This window comes from Pieris rapae, chromosome 7, assembly GCF_905147795.1.
Source record: "Pieris rapae chromosome 7, ilPieRapa1.1, whole genome shotgun sequence".
NCBI classification, from domain to species: Eukaryota; Metazoa; Arthropoda; class Insecta; order Lepidoptera; family Pieridae; genus Pieris; species Pieris rapae.
This window is the reverse complement of record NC_059515.1, coordinates 5,412,780-5,432,623: the sequence shown is the minus strand read 5'-3', so window position 1 is coordinate 5,432,623 and position 19,844 is coordinate 5,412,780. Positions and strand designations below refer to the sequence as shown.

At 32.4% G+C, this 19,844-nt stretch overlaps 1 protein-coding gene across 1 annotated transcript in view; it reads left to right on the top strand.

The window, feature by feature from the left end:
• LOC110995124 overlaps window positions 1-19,844 on the top strand; it is a 52,249-nt gene that overhangs the window by 15,755 nt on the left and 16,650 nt on the right. The window contains exons 18-47 of the mRNA XM_022262135.2: window positions 160-344; window positions 646-831; window positions 1,131-1,266; window positions 1,455-1,634; window positions 2,030-2,300; window positions 3,174-3,466; window positions 4,158-4,334; window positions 5,088-5,282; window positions 5,593-5,778; window positions 6,221-6,390; window positions 7,009-7,223; window positions 7,835-7,997; window positions 8,561-8,786; window positions 9,093-9,197; window positions 9,913-10,024; window positions 10,447-10,593; window positions 11,088-11,206; window positions 11,884-12,081; window positions 12,494-12,673; window positions 13,060-13,158; window positions 13,679-13,831; window positions 14,472-14,678; window positions 14,785-14,943; window positions 15,928-16,163; window positions 16,545-16,656; window positions 17,214-17,384; window positions 17,861-18,003; window positions 18,802-18,907; window positions 19,191-19,321; window positions 19,643-19,844. Of these exons, the coding sequence (XP_022117827.2) occupies window positions 160-344; window positions 646-831; window positions 1,131-1,266; window positions 1,455-1,634; window positions 2,030-2,300; window positions 3,174-3,466; window positions 4,158-4,334; window positions 5,088-5,282; window positions 5,593-5,778; window positions 6,221-6,390; window positions 7,009-7,223; window positions 7,835-7,997; window positions 8,561-8,786; window positions 9,093-9,197; window positions 9,913-10,024; window positions 10,447-10,593; window positions 11,088-11,206; window positions 11,884-12,081; window positions 12,494-12,673; window positions 13,060-13,158; window positions 13,679-13,831; window positions 14,472-14,678; window positions 14,785-14,943; window positions 15,928-16,163; window positions 16,545-16,656; window positions 17,214-17,384; window positions 17,861-18,003; window positions 18,802-18,907; window positions 19,191-19,321; window positions 19,643-19,844 (5,163 nt within the window). The remainder of the gene's footprint in view (window positions 1-159; window positions 345-645; window positions 832-1,130; window positions 1,267-1,454; window positions 1,635-2,029; window positions 2,301-3,173; window positions 3,467-4,157; window positions 4,335-5,087; window positions 5,283-5,592; window positions 5,779-6,220; window positions 6,391-7,008; window positions 7,224-7,834; window positions 7,998-8,560; window positions 8,787-9,092; window positions 9,198-9,912; window positions 10,025-10,446; window positions 10,594-11,087; window positions 11,207-11,883; window positions 12,082-12,493; window positions 12,674-13,059; window positions 13,159-13,678; window positions 13,832-14,471; window positions 14,679-14,784; window positions 14,944-15,927; window positions 16,164-16,544; window positions 16,657-17,213; window positions 17,385-17,860; window positions 18,004-18,801; window positions 18,908-19,190; window positions 19,322-19,642) is intronic.

Below are 19,844 nucleotides of genomic sequence, written 5' to 3'. Positions count from 1 at the left end.
AAAGATCAAGCAAACACTAAATTCATATTAAGATCAACTAATTAAAACTCAAATTTCATTTGTTCATTTAGGTACCGCAATGAGCACTAATTATTGTGAATTTATTTTAAATAGCAGTTCTTAATCAACGAATACTATATTCTACTATACACTTTTTAGGAAATTTCCTATAACAAAGCCTCATTATTCCTTGATACAACGTTCTCTGTAGCAACGGGATGTGGTCTACCACTCAATATGAACCTAATGGGTACTAGTTACGTCGATACAAAAATGTCTGGTACGGTCGTCGATAAATACACTCAGCACGGGAATTTGGATTTTGAAGGGAAAATACGGCCCAGGTAAACATGATTTTAATACGAGTGTATAGTAAATTTTACATCTCTGACATTTTGCAATCAGTAAAATCCTTAAAACGATGATCAAGATAATGAAATAATTGTATAGGTAGATGACGTCATGCTTTCCTTATAAACGTGCTTTAAGTTACATTAGATAGTGTATCGTTATATTTATTTACTCGTAAATTGACGGAAAATATAAGACATTTATTATCTGTAAAGGGTACGATTATAATAAGCGTTTTATTTGTTGTCATTTTAATTCTTCTTATGGGAAAACCTGATACTACGTCCATTACAGTGTGGCAGTAAATATAGCAGCAACAATGAGTGTTCCGGCCGGCTCTTTAGCTCTGAGTGGTATTCGGTTATCTTCACGACTGTACACTGCTACGGCAGTCGAGGCTAAACTTTCTGTACGTGGTTTGGGATTGCTGAGATTAGATCTATCTTTACCAAGGGACAAACAGGAGATATTTGCTGCCAAGTAAGTTTGCAGAGTTTTATTCTAATTTAATTTTTAGTTCTTTCCAAGTTTCTTTAGGAGATAAAATTAAATATATTGATAACTGTTTAAGATAATATAAAAATTTGGTGGCGAGTAAAGTGTTGCCTCATTGCGTATTATTAACATAAATGGACCAATAATACCACCTTGAGGCACTCCTTCTTGAATTTTAAAACGAAGTAATTTATATAATAAATTAGTTAAAAGTATTTTATAAAAGTGATCCTTATTTACTCTCATACTAAATACGTTACAAATATATGGTTTTAAATTTACAGATCTGAATTATTAATACTTCATGGTGATCAGGAATTACAGCAGCAAGGTCTGAATAAGAACAGAATAGAACAGAACACTTGCAGTTGGACCACCTTCGATAAAGCTATTGGTATTAAAGTCTGCGCTGCCTATCAGGTAGAATTTTTATTGTTATTGTTATTTTTTTGAAGATCTCGAAAATGCTAAACTAATTTTAGTTATATTTGTTAGGTTAGAATTTAGATATAAAAAAAAGAAAATAAGATATTTCACTTTCTGATGATCTTTCAAGAATAAAAAAAAAATAGTTCTATCTGTTTATATCCTGTAATAATTATTTTTAGTTCCCAAATATGACGAATCTCCGCGACGCTCCATATTTCATTATGAGCGGACCAGCGAAGTACATTGTTTCTTTGGAGAAAGCAGATCCGTCTGCAAAAACGTACGCCCTACAATACAAATGGGATCGAAATGAAACTACCGATGTCTTGGAATTCTCTTACGATACACCTAATAGTAAAGTAAGTATTCAATTAGAAAACTATTTATTTTAAGTATTATAAACAAAGGTTTATTTGAGGATTAGTTTAGGGATATAAATTTAATAATTTGGATAGAAGAGTTACAGCCGATACCAGGAAATTGTACTTCGGAAAATATTTCTTAGTAAATTATATATGCACTTTTATCGGTGTTTTTTCGAAATAATTACCATAATATGGAATATAAACGTCGCATGTTGCGACTTATTTAATGACACCAATCTATCTTGCTTACAATAATACTCAGAATAGCAAATGGGCTGTGGTTTGTGATCAATAGATTATATAGTAGATCTGATATTGAAAGGAAAACAAAACAAATGATGACGTATAATCCTCGAAAAACGCTATTGCTTACAAACTATTATTTCTAGGAAAAACGAATGTTTAATGCAATCCTTAGTATATCAAACACAACCAGTACCGCTGGGGTCACCTTCCAATCATCTGAAAGTATCATGAAGGCTAAAGCGCTGTATAGAAACCTCGTCCATGATAAATCGATAGAGGCCAGTCTCGATGTAGATGGACGAAAGCAGTTTGATACTGTGATGTCTTTGAAACGGCATGATATAAAGTATGGGTTCGTTTGGATACCACATGCATATTGGGTTGTCAATGATGAGCGGATTGCTGAATTGTCTGGTAAGTTTTATCATATGGAAAATGTTTCGTTGCATTTTTTTGTTACAATAGTAAATATTTCTGTATATTTATATGCAATTGGGATGAATATTGATCATAGGATCTTGATCGTGACTAATCAAAATGTATCGATAAAATTCATATGTATTATTTTTAATTCTTTAGTAACATGTTTATGTATGTTATATATTTATATTATATATAAACGTTGTGTATGTAAATGTTGTATATATGTACAACAGGGGACAAATAAGCAGAATGCTCATCTCATATTAAGTGGTATCTCACATTGCCAGAAGGCTCGCAAGTATGTTGCCAGCCTTTTAAGAATTGCTATGCTGTTTTCTTGAAGGACCCTTAGTCGAATTGGTTCGGAAATACTTGTGGGCAGCTGGTTCCACATAATGGTGAGGCAAAAACTGCCTTGAAAAACACTCAGTTACATTAATTGTCAAAATGTTTTGTTAACATTAATTTATTTGTGACAGGTTAAGGTATCTAAAATCTAACCAAGCTAGCTAATAATAGTAGCAAATATCATATAGTATATTAATAATAGTAAATAATATAGAAAATAATTAAAATAATAAGAATAAGTAGGTATTAAGATCAATTAGTTAAGCGTTTAAATATATTTAAACGCTTAACTAATATATATAGTGTCAAACAAGTATTATAATATAGGTAAATAAATATAAACAGTAAATAGCTACATAATATAGAACATAAACAAATAAGTAGGTATTAATATTAATTTTAATTAGTTAAGCGTTTAAAGATAAGTTAATGTAAAAATTATATGTAAAATTAATTTGTAGGAAATGCCTTTTATTTCTTTTTTATTTTTTTATTTTATTTATATTTTATTTGTAGGTACTCTGAAAGTGAAATCAAAGGGCGGCGTCACCCAGTGGGATATTACCGCCGATTTCCAAACAAAACAGCTCGCTAGTCGACTTTTAGGATATTACACCGTTAACGGACCAACACAAGGCATGAAATTGCAGCTCGATTACCAATTTTACAAAAACACGAAGCAAACTATAAAATTGGAGGGCGTATACAGCGAAAGGTCATTGAACTTTAGGCACGATTTGTACGGGGATTTGGCCATGGAGTTCACCGCATACCCTGCGTATAATTTCTATGCAGTCCTGAAGAATTTGGTGAGTGGCGTACTCAATTTACTGTTGTTTGGACATGTTTTCTTACCTTTTTATTTATATTTTGCTTGTATTTAGATATATTTGTCCTAGTGGTTTTGTGAGAAAACCGTTCTGCTTTCATAGGCTTGCTTTGGTCAATTGCTTAAAATGCCTATTAAATTACGAAGACCAAATATTCTTAAATAGCGGAACATTCTTTTAGCAACCTTGCATGAACGTAATATGCAGTTTTAAGTAGATAGTTGTCAATAATTCATCACCAATTAGATTAGTGTAATCTTACAAAACAGTAAAACAAATAATGAAAAAAAATATTTTATTTTAATAATAAATGGAAAATTCTGATAAAATAGCGAGTCAATATATCTTTTAGCAGGAATTTAAGATTGCATTTTTTAAAACATTATTAGATAATTGCATAATTTTTACAATTATTAAACTATGTTGCAACTATAACTATGAGAGTAAATTTGTATTTAAATCTTGTCTTAATTAGACTAACCATATAATTCAAACATGCCATACTTATCAGATTTTTCATCAAATTTTAATGCCACAATTTAGTTTCATTAGTTAGTTGCCTTTTTACTCTTTACTCAGTAAGATACTGCCCACGATGTTTTTCAGTCGGATTTCTGCAAGTTTCCTATACCGAATTCTAATTACTTATACAAAAATTACCCTTTTTCAGAGAACACAAAATCACGTAGACGTTTCTTTTAACGTCAGCGCGTCGAAAGACCTTAAACTAGATCCATCTTTCACGTTCTCGTTCAAGCGAGTAGAAAAAATGAATGGTATGAAATTGAGTACGGAGGTCAATTTGCATAGGCCGAGACCGATTTTAATGAAACTGCAGTTTGAAGAGGTATGCAATATTAAACATTAACAAATTAGTACAAAAATTCTTAATATTTGAATATGTAAAATTAATAATTTTTTTGGTCATTGCTAACTAAACATTTTGCATGCTTTATGAGTTTAATTCGTAACACATCAAACAATGAAAATGCTCATAACCATTTCCCTGATCATTTAATCATTTAAATATTTTATTACATCATTTTTGAAGTTATACTTCTTTTGGAGCGATATAGAAAAATGATGAGAGTGAACGCGCCCTCACCAACACCTGAATTCGACACCGTAAAGTTAGGTCTAGGTGGCATCGAAATTGATTACTATGTTCAAGTTGTATATTCTAGTACTTTTATATTAAGAACGTGTTTCGTAACAGTACAATTAAAGAGTGTGAGTAAATAAATATTATTTTGGTGTTTTTAAATCAATTTCATATACGACGGTGATAGTATTTACTAATTATTTATTTATTTAAATAAAATCTTTTTTATTAATTTTAATATTTATCGTTAATCACTACTGCATTTTAGTTATTTTCCATACGCCAAAAAAGTATAACTTCTAACGCGTGTACGTAAGTACACACTCTTTTTTTAATTCATGTTTATTTTTGGCTGAAAATAAAACCTAAAACTTCACCTTAAAAATGAAATGATAAAATATTCCGCTCCGCAACCAAAAGAGTGCCCTGACTTATAGTGAATCCTGTGTGTCACAACACTGAAACAGCAAATGACTTAGGAATCTAAAATACTTGCAGATAGGACCAAAATATTCAGCCCTGGCCGTACTAAACTTCAACCCTAAATCAAGGGAGATAATTGTATCTGGATTTTTATTCACGCCCCCCGGAACGCAATTGTACGCGGACGCAGAATTAAACGTTACACTGCCGAATTTGCATCCCTGTATGTTGAAGGGAAAGCTTTTCGAAAAGCGCCCTAATGAGTTCCAGGTAAAGTTTGTATGCGCAATTAATTTGATTTGAAAACTTATTTTTTTACTACGCAATTAAAAATTACGATCTCTTCCAACTTAGGATTAATAAGTTATTTGAAAAGTTATTTACTAAAAAGGATATTTAACATAAGAAAATATCCCTACAATCTCTATTACACGAAGACACTATTCTTGTGTTTTCTTCCACTTACCTCTGTATAGAACTTAAGACTAGTTATGTCCTTTTCTATCTTCATACTAGGCCCATGGTCAAGAATAAAGTCCTAATTTATGAATAAAGTATTATTAAACCAATTGTTCGTTAGGTAAACGCGAATGGGATTTGGTTCACGGGTGTAGATTTCAATGTAGACGCAGTGTATCAGGACCAATCAAAAACCAACATGGCGTCGCATCGTCTCAAATTACTCATTAACAGCAGCCATTTTAAGGACATCGCTGTGGATGCGAGATTTACACAGGACAATCGGCAGATTACTTTTATTGCTGAGGTAACGATATTAGTTACTTTAGAGAAATGCTGCAAATATTTCCTGTATCGTAAAGTTTTAAAAATATTGAAAATATTTGGGAAGGTTTTAGGTTATATTTCCACATTTCTACTTATCTTTTGTTTTATCTTCAGTTCTACCCTGTTATGTGCGGACATCATCCAATTGTGTCACACGGTGAATGAAATACACCTATCATATAAAAATCACATCAATACAAAATTTTATTTTATGTTGTGTATCAGTTTCAAAATTAATCATTTACAATTATTTATTTACAATATTGGCTATATATCATATTTTATTTTTAATTTCAAATTTCAAGCCAAAAACACTTTTCTAGAATTCAATTTACTGATTTTGGCCAAATTTTGTATGAATATCAAATATTCACCTATCAACCCCTTGGTAATATTTTAAAATCGTTTTTTTTATTTTTCAGGGCGAATACAACGCGGATACATACAAAACACTAATCCGCTACATACTGCTGTCGGAGCAGAACTTTACTGCGTATGGTGAAGTTGACATTAGTGGGAAAGCGTACAGTGTCAACCTTAACGCCGATTTGAACAATAACACTGATGTCAATATGGACATACATTTCGACCAGTAAGACTTTATAATTCTTATATAATATAGCCTTTTAATTCTGACACTCCATTATATCTCGGAGTTCGGTGTGCCTCTTGGCAATGGCCTCCTCTAACCTTTTCCACTGTTTTTGTTGAGTTTTTTGTTATAATTCTTATATGAATTATCATTAATTTATACTAAAAGGCTTGCCTGAACTTGAATAAGCTGTTAGTATAAAATTTACAGCAGCGTTTTAAGGATAAGTACGATTCCCATATTTCAAATGTAATATATTTTCTGTTACACGCGCTTCCACTTAGTAGACAGATACTAAAGCCAGCTTTAAAAATATATCTTTTTTTCTTATCTAAGAGGTAAGAAAGATAGGTATTGTTTTAAATCTCAGATAAATTTTCTCCGCGTTTATAATAACTTTTAAAAATACGTACGCTTTTGGAGACACACTCCTTCGACTGTTTGGTCTAAGACATGTCGGATTCCTCTCGAGGTTTTCCTTCACCGTTCGAGCGAATGCTAAATGCGCATAGAAAGAAAGTCCATTGGTGCACAGCCGGGGATCGAACCTACAACTTCAGGGATGAGAGTCGCTACCAGGCCAAAACTCCATTAAAGATTTTACAAAAAAAATTACAGATTACGAGACGTTCATATATCTTACATCCGAGTAACGACACCAACGCAGAAACGCCTTAGCGCCTCTTTCAACTGGGACGCGAACCGGGACCCTTCACAGAAGATAAGCATTGATGCCAAACTGGACCATAAAGGAAAATGGCACCATGCGGGACAAGCCACAATGCATTATCCGGGACAAGTTGTTAATGGGGAATTTGAATTTTTACTTAAAGGTATAATTTTTATATTAATCTTCTACAGTATTTTTATGTTCCTTCGCGCTCGGATTCTAAAGGTGCGTCCACATCGGTGAATATGCCGCGAATGTGCAGCTCACGAGCTGAATTCTCGACAGATGTGGACGCACCCTAAGAGTGTTTAATAATAAATTTATGTAACTACGTAATGAAAAACTACCATGTACCTCAAAATTATGGGAGATACTTTTGAATCGCTTATTTATTTTAATAAAATACTGTCCTTACTGGTGACCCTAAATCATATGAAGGCATAACCAATAATAACGCAGGAAATAAAAAAAATAGGGATAAACAAGGTAAAGAATTACATGATTAATAAATTACTAATTATAATAACCACTAAGAAATATTAGAACTTTTGTCAGTTTAAACTACGGACTATATTAACAAAACAACAATAAAGTAGGTCCGTTAATCTGTATAATTAAAATTAAATACAAAACATAACTGAATTCGTACCAGCTGAAGGACAATTGGCTCTTAATATATTTAAATGAAAATTATTTATTGTCACACTTAATGTATGCCAAATAATTAAAAGTATATAAAGATAAGTCTAAGAAAATAAAACATTGTATTCTTAGACTGGTACTGCGAATGGCTTGTGCGAGCTGGATGGGCGGACCCAACATCTGTAGTGTGGAGGGTGAAGGCGTATTCTGAAGCTCACGAGCAGACAGTATATGCACTGCTGTCTAGTCTCCAAACACCATTACCTGGCTGGAAGGATACTAGCTTTAATGTTATGTGAGTAGATATAGCCTTTTCTTTGAACATATAGAAAGTCCTTACAGTTTATAGATGCCTAATAAACTAAAATTATTGTTTAAGAACTCAACTCTGGGTAGAAAGCATTTTTCGTAACGTAACGGTGTAACGCTAAACTTAATCCTGACTATTGACTAGATATAATGTTTCACTTACTACACCTAGAAATCAACTTAGCACCTGCGAGGAATGTGCTTCCCCTCCCACCACACCCCACCGTCTACCGCTCTCGCCCTTGACGCGACAGTACGATCAGTAAATTAAATACTACCGTTACGTTTACGTTAGTCTTTGATAAACCTATGGATATTTAGGTTATACCTACATTTAACCCCTTATTGATAAACGTTGATATTATAAATAATAGATAGATACCTTGTATCGCGAGTGTCAAGAGGCCTTAATTTTTTAGATACTTTAATTTTTTATGCAGTTAGTACAACACTATGACGTCATTACAGCGAGGTGCCTAGTTAACTTCTGCGTGTAGTATGTTTAAATTATTGAGTACCAGCATGATTTTTTTTTACCTTAAAACATAGGTGGCGCTACCAGGACAACTTACAAGCCCTAAACGCTAGTATGAATTGGCAGGAAGACTATCTCGCTTTCAGTCTACTAGCAGACTATTTATTTACTACTACAAAATTCTATGGTGAAATAAATGCACTTGTCAACTCGACTATACCAACGTTGCCCAGGGCAGCTGCAATTGCGAAACATACAGTTATTTGGAAGAAGAGTGCAGACACTTTGTTAAGTTTTCAGGTAAAAAATAATAATTTGTAGACGCTCTTTGTATTAGACCATAGAATAGATCAAAATAAAAAATCTATAAGAGCCGCTAGCGTTCCTACGAACTCTTTTAGAAACAGAGTACCCTCATTGGTCCCACTATTTTATTTCATACATACGTAAAATGCAGGCCATATGAATCGTGCATATATTTTATATGTCCTCCTCCAAGGACAAATGATACCTTTTAGGTATGCCTTGTAAATAATTAAAAGTATATTTAAATAATTTAAATGTTTTTTGTATAATTGTGTACAAATTTATTTGTTTATATTTCAGTATAACGAAGATGGCCTGTTAATGATAAATTCCTCGTGGGTATTTGATAAGGGACAAAACGAAAATAATATAACAGGCAATGTGACCATCTTGACTCCATTCCCAGTAAGTATAACATTTTCTGGAACAGTTTAGGGACGTCCTTATGTCATTGTGTACCTGTAATGCCATAAATACGAGTAAATACAAGAATATGCGTCTGAAACAACAGGCATTATTATAAATATTCAAATATCAAGTATAGGATTCATTTAATTTATAAAGCAGGAACAGATTTCTGAATTTTATCATTTACTTTATATGGGATCTGCTGTCCCAATGATTCGCCAAAATCTAGACGATGCACCGGGTTTTACGTAAAAAAACATATAAAACCGCCAATTCTTTGCCTTTTCTAATAATATATATTGTTAAACGACTGGAAGAACACCGCGCAATAAAGGCATTGGGTCCTAAATATCGTCGTTGAAATATATTTAAATATATTTGTTTAAACATTCACGGACGGACGAGTCAAATATTTATAATTTATAAAGTAAAATAGAAGTTGTTGACGTTTTACTTTTTTTGGCGCGTAAAAATGATGTTACTAAATTTTTACGCTGCGCACGCATACCGTCACAATAAACACCCTGAGGTTAGCTATAGACCTATAGACAACATTTTAGTTTTTTCGATTGTTAGTGTCGTTTCTACCACAAAATTAGGCGAAAGATAAAAATTTTGGTTTTTTAAACTTGTTACGCCAAAGAAGTATAACTTATAACGCGTGTATATAAGTATATACAGGTTTTTCTCACATAATATTTGTTTATTAAAGGGTTATACAAAGGGTTACTTGGATACCAAATTTATATTCGGTCACAAGAGAGATATTAACGGAATAACCATCATGGATCTAGAAGGAAAAGCTATAGAAATTCGGGTTAATGGTATGTTAATTTTATAGTATTTTTAAATATAAAATATGTGATCTCCATTAATATATTCAAAAAAATTATTTTTATTTTTATTACATAAACAATATGTATAATTTTGTATGTCTGTAAATTTAATAAATAAAAAAAAGTTAAATTATATTAACAGCCAGGATGAACCTGAACACTACAAAAAAAGAAAAACATCGGAGGCAAAAGTAACATCAAAATCTTCTGAAATTCCTTAACGTTAAGAAATGACTAGTGTTATGGATTTCAGATTTAACTATTTAGGCTTTCATGAAATAAAAAAAAAGAAACTAGTTTTAGGAATAAGACAGTTCATTATTAATAATTATATACTTGCGGTGTTATTTTTTTTTTTACCAAAAATCTGACTCGTTTCATCCTTGTCTTTCTACGTACAATTTTTCCAGGACACATGCGTCGTATAACGAACTGTATGCTCGTGGTGAATGTTACGAGTCCATTACCCCAATTCTCACAAACAACTGCTCGACTTGGTTTCATAGAGGCTGATAGACATCTTGTAGCCATGGTGGTCACGACTAACTCTACTACTGGTAAGTATTCTTAATATTAAATTAATTCTTGATTATCTATTCTACAGCTGTATAGAAAAAGTAAATAAATGACATGTAGTCGAGTAATTGGAGTCGAGCATGACGTACATACCCGCACAGTAACACTTTGTAAATTGAGAGCAAAGAACGTATATGACGAGAGAGTTGAGTTTGCTAGCGCGGCTAATACTTGGGCTTCCTAGTTATAAGATAGCCCTACGTTAACTAACATAAAAAGTAAATTGAAAAAGTTATTATTGTCGCGTTGTTAAACAAGACTGCTGGTTACATTTATACAAATGTTATATGATTTTATTGCATTTTCTGTTATAAAAATAAATATATAAAAATCATGGAGGACGCGTAACTTGCTAAAAAGAGGTCTTCGAAATAGTTAAAATATGTTAACTTCCTCGATATATTTTCATTATTAGATTTGGATTTCTTGCAAATTTGATATTTTTTATAAAAGTGTAAACTAATCATATTTACAGGTATTGAAGTTTTACTAAAATTGGTGTCGCTCCAAGACTTCAACATATTAGGTCACGTGGCCTTGCCAATACAGTATTTGAATAGAGCTCTCATTACTGCCAAACGGGCTAAGGAAGAGGTAAGTAAACATATTCTGCAAATATTGATATCGTGGTTATGCACTACAAGCGTGACATTTATCCCACATATCCAACGCCTTAAATAAATGAAATATAAATAAGCGCAATCTCGTTTGTTTCTGCGCGTCAGAACGGATTCTGGACATGTCTCAGCGTGATGAAACTTCATAAATGGTTGTGTATGATATAATGTCCACTTCCTTAAGGACCTAGCCGGTCGCAAAACTCCAAAAAACCACATTGTTTCTTTGCATATTGTCATCGTTTCTTAAAGTAAGAATAAAAAATATATGGTTGAGTTGAGTAGTTTATGTTTCCATTTTGAAAGATCGATACACGATTTAAATAATTTCGCTCGATAGAAAAAAATCAAACAGCCAATTTTTGACACTTTGAATTCATTCTATGACGAAAATTTATATAGAACATGAATTTGAAATTTACATGATATATTTTAACGCTATCCAAGAAATCCATTGCACAAAAAAACAGATAAAATTACATTAATTTAATGTTTTACATAGGTCCTTTGCTATGTAGTGGCCTCCTGCTGCAGTAGTTGTTGTTTATATTGGAAGTTCTTCCTCGCTTGAACTCAGAACTTCAACTATAGAATATGAAGAAAATGTTGCTCTGAAGTCAATGTAAAAAAAAACATCATTTATTTACCTTTTAGGTGGACTTCAGAGTGGGTTGGGACTCCATGGATTTTGGTTTCACCGGAATTTGGCAATGGCGGTCCCTTTTAGACTTTACATACGTGTACAAATTATATACACCCCTTGATGGATTTGAGGAAAATGGTTTAGTACTGAAAAATGTGTATGGGAAGGGATTGGATACTGAACTGTCAGTGAGGTTGTCTAAACATAAGGTCAGTTCTCAAAATTAGGAAATGTTTTAATTATTATTAGCCTTTAAACTTTTAACGTATTTTTTTACGTTTATTTTCTATATCCCCAAAAATATACATTTCTAGGTTTAATCGTAACTTTAGAACAACAAAAAAATATTTATTAAAAATTATATGAAATTTATTTTTTTATTTATTTATTGAAACTTACCAAATCATTCATAGTAATAAATCTACGGCATATTTTACAACCTCTTGTATATAAAATTTATGACAATTTAAGTAACATAAGTGTTACAAAAAAAATATTATAAAAATACAATTAAGTATACAAGATAAAATAAGCATACAATAAAAATACTAAACTTAAATAGTGATATAATACTATATATAGACCGTTATGTATTGCCTGACTTTGCTTGTTTGATTTCAGTTCGGCGTGGCGATCCTCCTAGTAGACAACGGCAAAGGACTCATAGAAGTAATCAACGATCGTATTCAACGCAAGCCCAGCGACCCAGACATGATCGTAGAAAACTTCGACACGGCCGCAACTGTCACATTGGACACCTTGTATTTGCCGACTATCAAGTTCCACGGCCATATTATGAAGGTCTATAACAATACTTTTTTTTCAATAAATCTTATACTAACTTAACTAATATTAATAAATGTAAACTAAATAATTGTTGTATGGAATTATAAAGCTTTCATAATAATAACAATACTTGTACTGTGCCTCGACTATTAATAACTTATGGTTATCAACTGTTGTTATTGTATTTATTTTTGATCTTATCAGTTTTTTTCGAAAAAAAAAAATTTTTTTAACTTATAATTAATTTTTGGAAATAAAGGCTTTTATTATTATTGTATCAGTAATCATCAAGAAAATGTCCTTGACTGTGTATTATGTGTATTTGCGAACGCACGAACTTGTCATGCCTACATGTCCAATGTCCATTAGAGAGCTTCCGATATATGATATAATTTTTACAGTATGTGGGTCCTGATGAAGAAGATATAATTGAAGCGAACGCAACGCTACACTTACCGGACAAAACCCCGATAGTGCTGACAGATGTCTTCATACTTGAGGTACGTTAAAATTAAAAAAAAACTAAATGCGACCTACCTTGTACTTGCATGCATCCGGGTGGTTTTCGGAATATAAATAAAATTGTATTACTACTTTGTAACTGTTGTTAAACTCGCACTGTTGTGCAAAATGATTGATGATGATGATTCATAAAAAAAATTGAATTTCCTACTTGTAAGTTAACCAACGTGTCAGAGGCCATAGCCAGCGAATACGTAGATAAATAATGCGTGCGTACATTTTTACGTACGTGTATTTTTTCTCGATCTCCCTTTCTCATTCTCACTCAATCGGTCTCAATCACTCTCTCCCTTTTCTTCGACGAACGCTGCTTCTTCGCGAGTATCCGTAAAATTTATACCCTCATGCGCCTCAAGAAGATTTACTTCAAAAATTAGGTTGTATGTTAATAAAACTGTCAAAAACTAGAATTGACGCATACGCGTACCATGTATACATATGGGTATAGGTATGTATTTGAAACTTTGCTCTTTGAAATTGATAAGAGTTTTTTTACAGGAATATACGGTCTTCCGTAATACACTGAATTTAGTGACGCCATATCAAATGATGAAACAGGTTAAATCGGTATATACGGTGGACATTGCCATTGGGGAGAAATTCAATGTTACCTGTGTCGCCTTGTTATACAATGGAACATATTGGCATGAGGTACGATTATTATTTAACAATTTAATCGATTGAAAAATCAGTATAATTTTTGAAATAGTTGGTTCCGATGACAAATTATATATAAGACAAAATTTATTATAAATATATCGGTGTGATACTTTAAACATATTTTTTCGTCAATAAAAAAATTGGAAAAAAATTGCTGCATATTTATTAAGAAGAGAAACGATATTATATTCATATATTAACAGTATTTATATATTTTTTGCCTAACTCTATGTACTAAAACTAGTTTTTTCTCCAAAACTTATACTAGAATAATATAATCAAAACATAAATAATTATTTAAATTTATTGTATACTTTTACGCTTGCTTTCGTGTTTACTGATTCCAAGTGTAGTAACATTCATTAAAACTAATTTTATACTGTGTACTATGTATACTGGAATTATATATATATATCCCAGTTGTCTAGTATCAAAGGGCTTATTAACGAACGACATTGAAGTGAGAGTTAAAAAAGCGTTATTATTATTATTAAAATGACTATTAAAAAACTATGCTACCTATATTATGCATTAAGTTAAAATTTTAAAGTGACTCTTACAATCGACGATTTTCTAGAAAGAAATAAAAATATCATCACTTCATTTGAATTATTTCACTTAATTTATCCAGATATCGTACAAAGTCTATTATGAATACGAAAATGGCGAAGATGACGCTTACAAGTCGTATTTAGCATCTGTTGGTATAGCAACACCACTGGCTGTGTTGCCCGCTCTAGAAGCAAGAGTTTCCGCTAGATTGGAGGATGCTCTATGGAAAATGTCTGCTGATATTGCCATGCCATCGTTTACTGTCACTGCTCTTGCCCGACTTGAGGTAAAATTTTCATATTTAAAAATAATATTTTTATATTCCTTTTCTTAGAGAAAGTCAAACGTAAAGAATAAATAATTTTCATATTAACATTCAATTTCATTTTCAGTTGGATGATCCGTTCGTTGAAACATCTGGTAGTCTGAATTTATCGTCTGTATACCTGGAAGATTATTTCATAAAAATGGAGTTCAAAAAGGACTTTTCTGATGTGGAAAACGTTGTTAGTGGAGGCATCCAAGTCCTTCAGGGTGAACATAGTAATTATGTAAGTACATCACTAAATCTGTAATAAATTTAAATTATTGTGAAGCCTATTTTTTATCATGTTTATTAATAAACGTATTCATTTGCGTACACGTTCATTAACGTACTTGCCTTTAATTTGTGTATTTTAAATAATGATATTGTAGAGTAAATCCTGAGATTGGTTGACTGCATTCTGTATATATGTTTTACAAAAGTCAGGATGTTTTAAAAAATATTTGCGGCAAGCGGGCCGAAAAAATTATCTCGCTGTTAATCACTGCTAAAAAGATGCACATTAGAGAAGATTTAGATAAAATTCCCCCTCTTCTATCTACATATTTACAAAAAGTTGGTGGTATTGGTAAAATTGCCAACCTCAAAATCATGGGTACAATACAATACGCGTTAAATCGCCCATACTTTCTTCAACGTCTCAAATCAATCTATGGATCTCTGGAGATATTTTTTCTAATAGTCAGAATACTAAAACTCAATCAGTAAAGTCTCTATCTCAGTACTTTTGGCCGCTTAATGGCGACGAAAAGGACAATTAGCCAAGTTTTCTACTTCATCATAAACAATGAAAATTTTGTTAACATGTTTATTTATACTAAGACATACCAATTAGCTTCCATTGTTTATTTCATCATGATTCTATCGGAAATAAATGAATAAAGTCCTAACGTCCGAGATTCAAACCATCTCTTCCTGTTTCTCTTATTATAAGACAATGAACAAGAAGGCGGCTTGCTTTATCTCGGTAAAAAGTAAGTTCCAGTGTCATTCTCGGACGTCTTAGAAAACATAATACAAATTTTTTTAGATAAATTGTTTTACTATATACAGTCTAGTAATTGCAGTATAATTATGTTTATCCAAAACATTCTTGTATTCACGCATTATAATGCGTACAAGAATGTACCGTGTTTGAGACTTTTTGTTTATCTTAAAACATTACTTATTCGCTTTCTTACAACAACATTTATTTAATATTATTTTCTAGATATTCGCAGACGTTGTTTGGCGTCCGTCACCAAACATGAACGTCCGTTTTAAAGCGCGTGGAGCTTTATCACCTATTCTGTCTCCAGCAGATGTAGCATTACTTTATAGTGATGAAAATAATCAAAGATCTCTTACTGTGGATCTTAATAGTGAAGAGAATTATTATTCCTTGAAAGCTGACCAGTGGCCGTCGTCTTTGAATGTGGCTTTGAGCAGTCCGCATAAAGGATTTAGGTAAGAAAATATCTCTGAAAATACTCACTTATACAAAGTAAATCGATTTAGTAAACTAAAGTTATCTTTCGTCTCTTTCTGTCGAATCCTGTTAACGCTGTAATAAAAAGAGACAGGGTAGATACTTAAGTTAAACCTTGTTATCCAACTGATTTAATTTGTATTAGTGAGTGTGTCTTATCTTTTCAAATATTTTAATATTTTTACATATTAACGTAATTGATAAATGTGAGCATAAATAACTGTTTAAAATAAATTTGTCGTGAAAATGAAAAAAACTAATATTATTAATATCCTTTGTTCATTAGTCTCCGAAAGAATAGATAAGGAATTTCAGTAAAATCATAATTTTTCTTTATTTTTTTACGTTACTATTTTCAGGGCTGTGAAAATAGTTAGTGAATTTGATGGAGACAATATACGAGGTTCATTTGTGACGGACACATCCGAATATGGAATTACTGGCAAGATACTTAATAGACAACCACTTGAGGTGACTTAATATTATTATTAAGAACTACGAATACATCTAATTCAATATAATTTTTAAATAAAAATTTCTGGCCTGAATGAGAGGCAGAGTTATTGCGTCTCTATGCGTATACTACTAAGTGTGTTATGGAAAGTATTCTAAAGAGTAGTTTGAATTGATCTCTCCTGCCTTGTTTCATCACCGTTCGAGCCGTATTACCTCAAAACATCTTCCGCGTCAGAGGTCTTCCACAGTCCGCTAAACTAGACGGTTTCTTTTGCGATGTTTTTTTTTCGATTGTTAAAAAGAGCATACTCATCCATCAAAGGCCGGCAACACACTCGCTATAATGTGAAGAATACACGTTTTTAATGATTTTGCTGACTATCATATGATTTGTTGCAAAATAAATACGTTATATAGGAGTTTAAAATAAAATACACCTTCAGCCAAAGCTATAAAATCGACATTTCAATGAACCAAAATTATAAATAAAACAATTATGTTAATAATGGCCATAATACTGTCCAAATGTGTCCTATCTTTCGTTGGTTATTAATGTTTATATATATTTCTAGGTCACCCTAACTCTAGTACCCAAAGGTCAAGGAACACCAATTATAATTCGAGCCAAATATGACACCAGCCCAACAGTATATGGCTTATCAGCGCATATAACAGGCCCCATACAGTCCACCGTACACGCCAAGGCAGAGTTCGAATCTAATTTCACAGACATATATTTTAAGGTAAGAAATCATAAAAATAATTCGTTATTTAGGCTTACAAACACGTGTTTCTATGTCAATATATCAATATCAAAACGCGCTCAAAAATATCGAAAGTCGCTATAGACATTTTTGGAACGACTCGGCCATTTCTTCAGCATATATTAATAATCCGCGTAAAGACGGTGCTAATTTATTTCATTACATAACATCTTAACAAGAGTCGTTGACAGTTTTTTTGCCAGTTGTTCTTTACTCGTCTCTTGATTTGAGAACTGGCGGTAAATTTAAATAAAACATTTTATTTTCTTGAGTTTTTTGACAATCATAATTTTACTTTGTAAGCAAGAGTCCAATAGGTTTCTTGGAAATAGCTTAATTATCAATTTGCAGTACGATAAAACTTAAAGGTGTAGCTTGTATAAAAATCCAAATTTTGTTTTGTCCCTTCTGAAGTGAAACTAATTTAATTAAAAAAAAACAATGATACATCTCAGGTTGACATACCACAAGTGAAAGGTCGCGAAGTATACTTCAAGGCGCGAGTGGATAGTTATCCCGGATTACGGCGAGTATTGAGTGTACAGGCCGCCACGCCCATACAACGGCTCAGCTATGTGAAGGGAGATACTGATTTTGTGTGAGTATACTTGCTTGAAATGTTTGCGGAACGAGCGACAAAAGGGCACAATGGAGGCCTATTGTGCCTCTTTGTCGCTCGTTCCGCGCTCTCGCTTGCACTTTAAGCCTTAAATGGAACGACTGAGAGCGAGGAACCGGCTCCATCGAATTATAAGACGTCGCGTCAAAAACTTACTAGAACAGGAAGCGTGTTTTATACAATACTAGCGACCCGCCCCGGCTTCGCACGGGTGCAATGCTGATACTAAATACACTACAGAAAAACTGTGAACGTTGTATATAAAAATGTGGGTTATCCATAAGAGATAGACATATACCATCATGGACTTTTCACTGTACTTAGTACATTATTTTGATAAAACTCGTAGGGTTCAGCCTGCGTTTGCAATGTAAGCGGAAAAAATGTAATTATTTACGACATCACATTAGAAACCTCAAAAATAACAGTACTTCTCCACTATTTAATGGATTAATAAAGATTTTAGCATACAAAGGGACATAGGGACAGATAAAGCGACTTTGTTTTATACTATGTAGTGACATAAAAATACACGAAAGGACCAGGCATCGTTAAAGTGTCACTAATTGAATTGCATACTTCACAGATATATTATATTAATGGTTTAATTTAGTATAATAATTATAAAAGGTTTTAGAAGATATTCCTTACCTAAGTTGTAAAATGATCTACCCACTTTAATTATTAAAATTGGTTAAATTTTTGATATCCCATATGATATTACTGTATCTCGTGTTTTATGGGTCAATTCCGACATATTCAATTTATTGTTTACAGTTTCGGACCGAAATCGGGATATTTACTTGGGAAATATAAGCTGCCAGAAATAGAGGGAGATGGTGATTTGAAATGGAGTTTTATCCTTGATGATCTTTATATACGGGTACAGTAAAAATATTTTACGACTTCCAAAAGCTTTTTATTTAACATTCAATCATTTGTTTTTTCAATTTAAATATCATATTTGTCTACATACGGGAATTCAGAAAACACCGGGTCACAGGGATAATTTAATGTTTCGAGAACATAATAATGAGGCGTGGAGCAGCCTAATTTTTTTTTTGTCAAGAACATTTCGATATCGCAAAACCGATCTTATAAATTCTAGATGCACTCAAATACTACTCTTTGGTCCACTTTGTCCTTAATCACTTTTAAATTATCAGGCACTCGGTCATCAACTAGTAAAAGAAATACAGAGGAGCGTGGACCTAGATATTTTCTTTGGCAATAATACAGTGGAAGGTCTTCCGAAAACCAATGCTGGATTCAGAATGGATCTGGATAAAGTTTGGCAGTAAGTCATATTTATTGATGTAACAATTGCCGGTAATTTACGGTAAACTCTAGTTATACGTTCATACAAGATGCGAACTACTCAAATCTATTGGGTTTTTGGGAAGTCTATAAATAATGAATTTACTTATCTATATCTACGGACCTGATCAAATGGAAAAGTGTATTTGAATAGTTCTATAACATTAAAATTAATATTAGCTATACTCCCCTTTACTATTCAGACATTTATCCCTAATTATTCTGTGTGTGTGTGTGTTCTTGGTAATAGTATTATTTTATTTTTAAATTGAAGTAGTCTTAAAGAAACTCTGAATTCCAGAATCGGTGCAAATGCATCGTTCGGCTTTATAATGGACCGTCGTATTAATTTGATCATAAATGCGATACTTCCGAAGCCGAATGTAGATGTACACACCCTGTACATAGACGGAAATGGCGGTAAACAAAATGATCCTGGATATGACGTAGACGCAAAATATATGACTGATGTGACTAAAATTATTGCTGGGATTCAAGGAAAG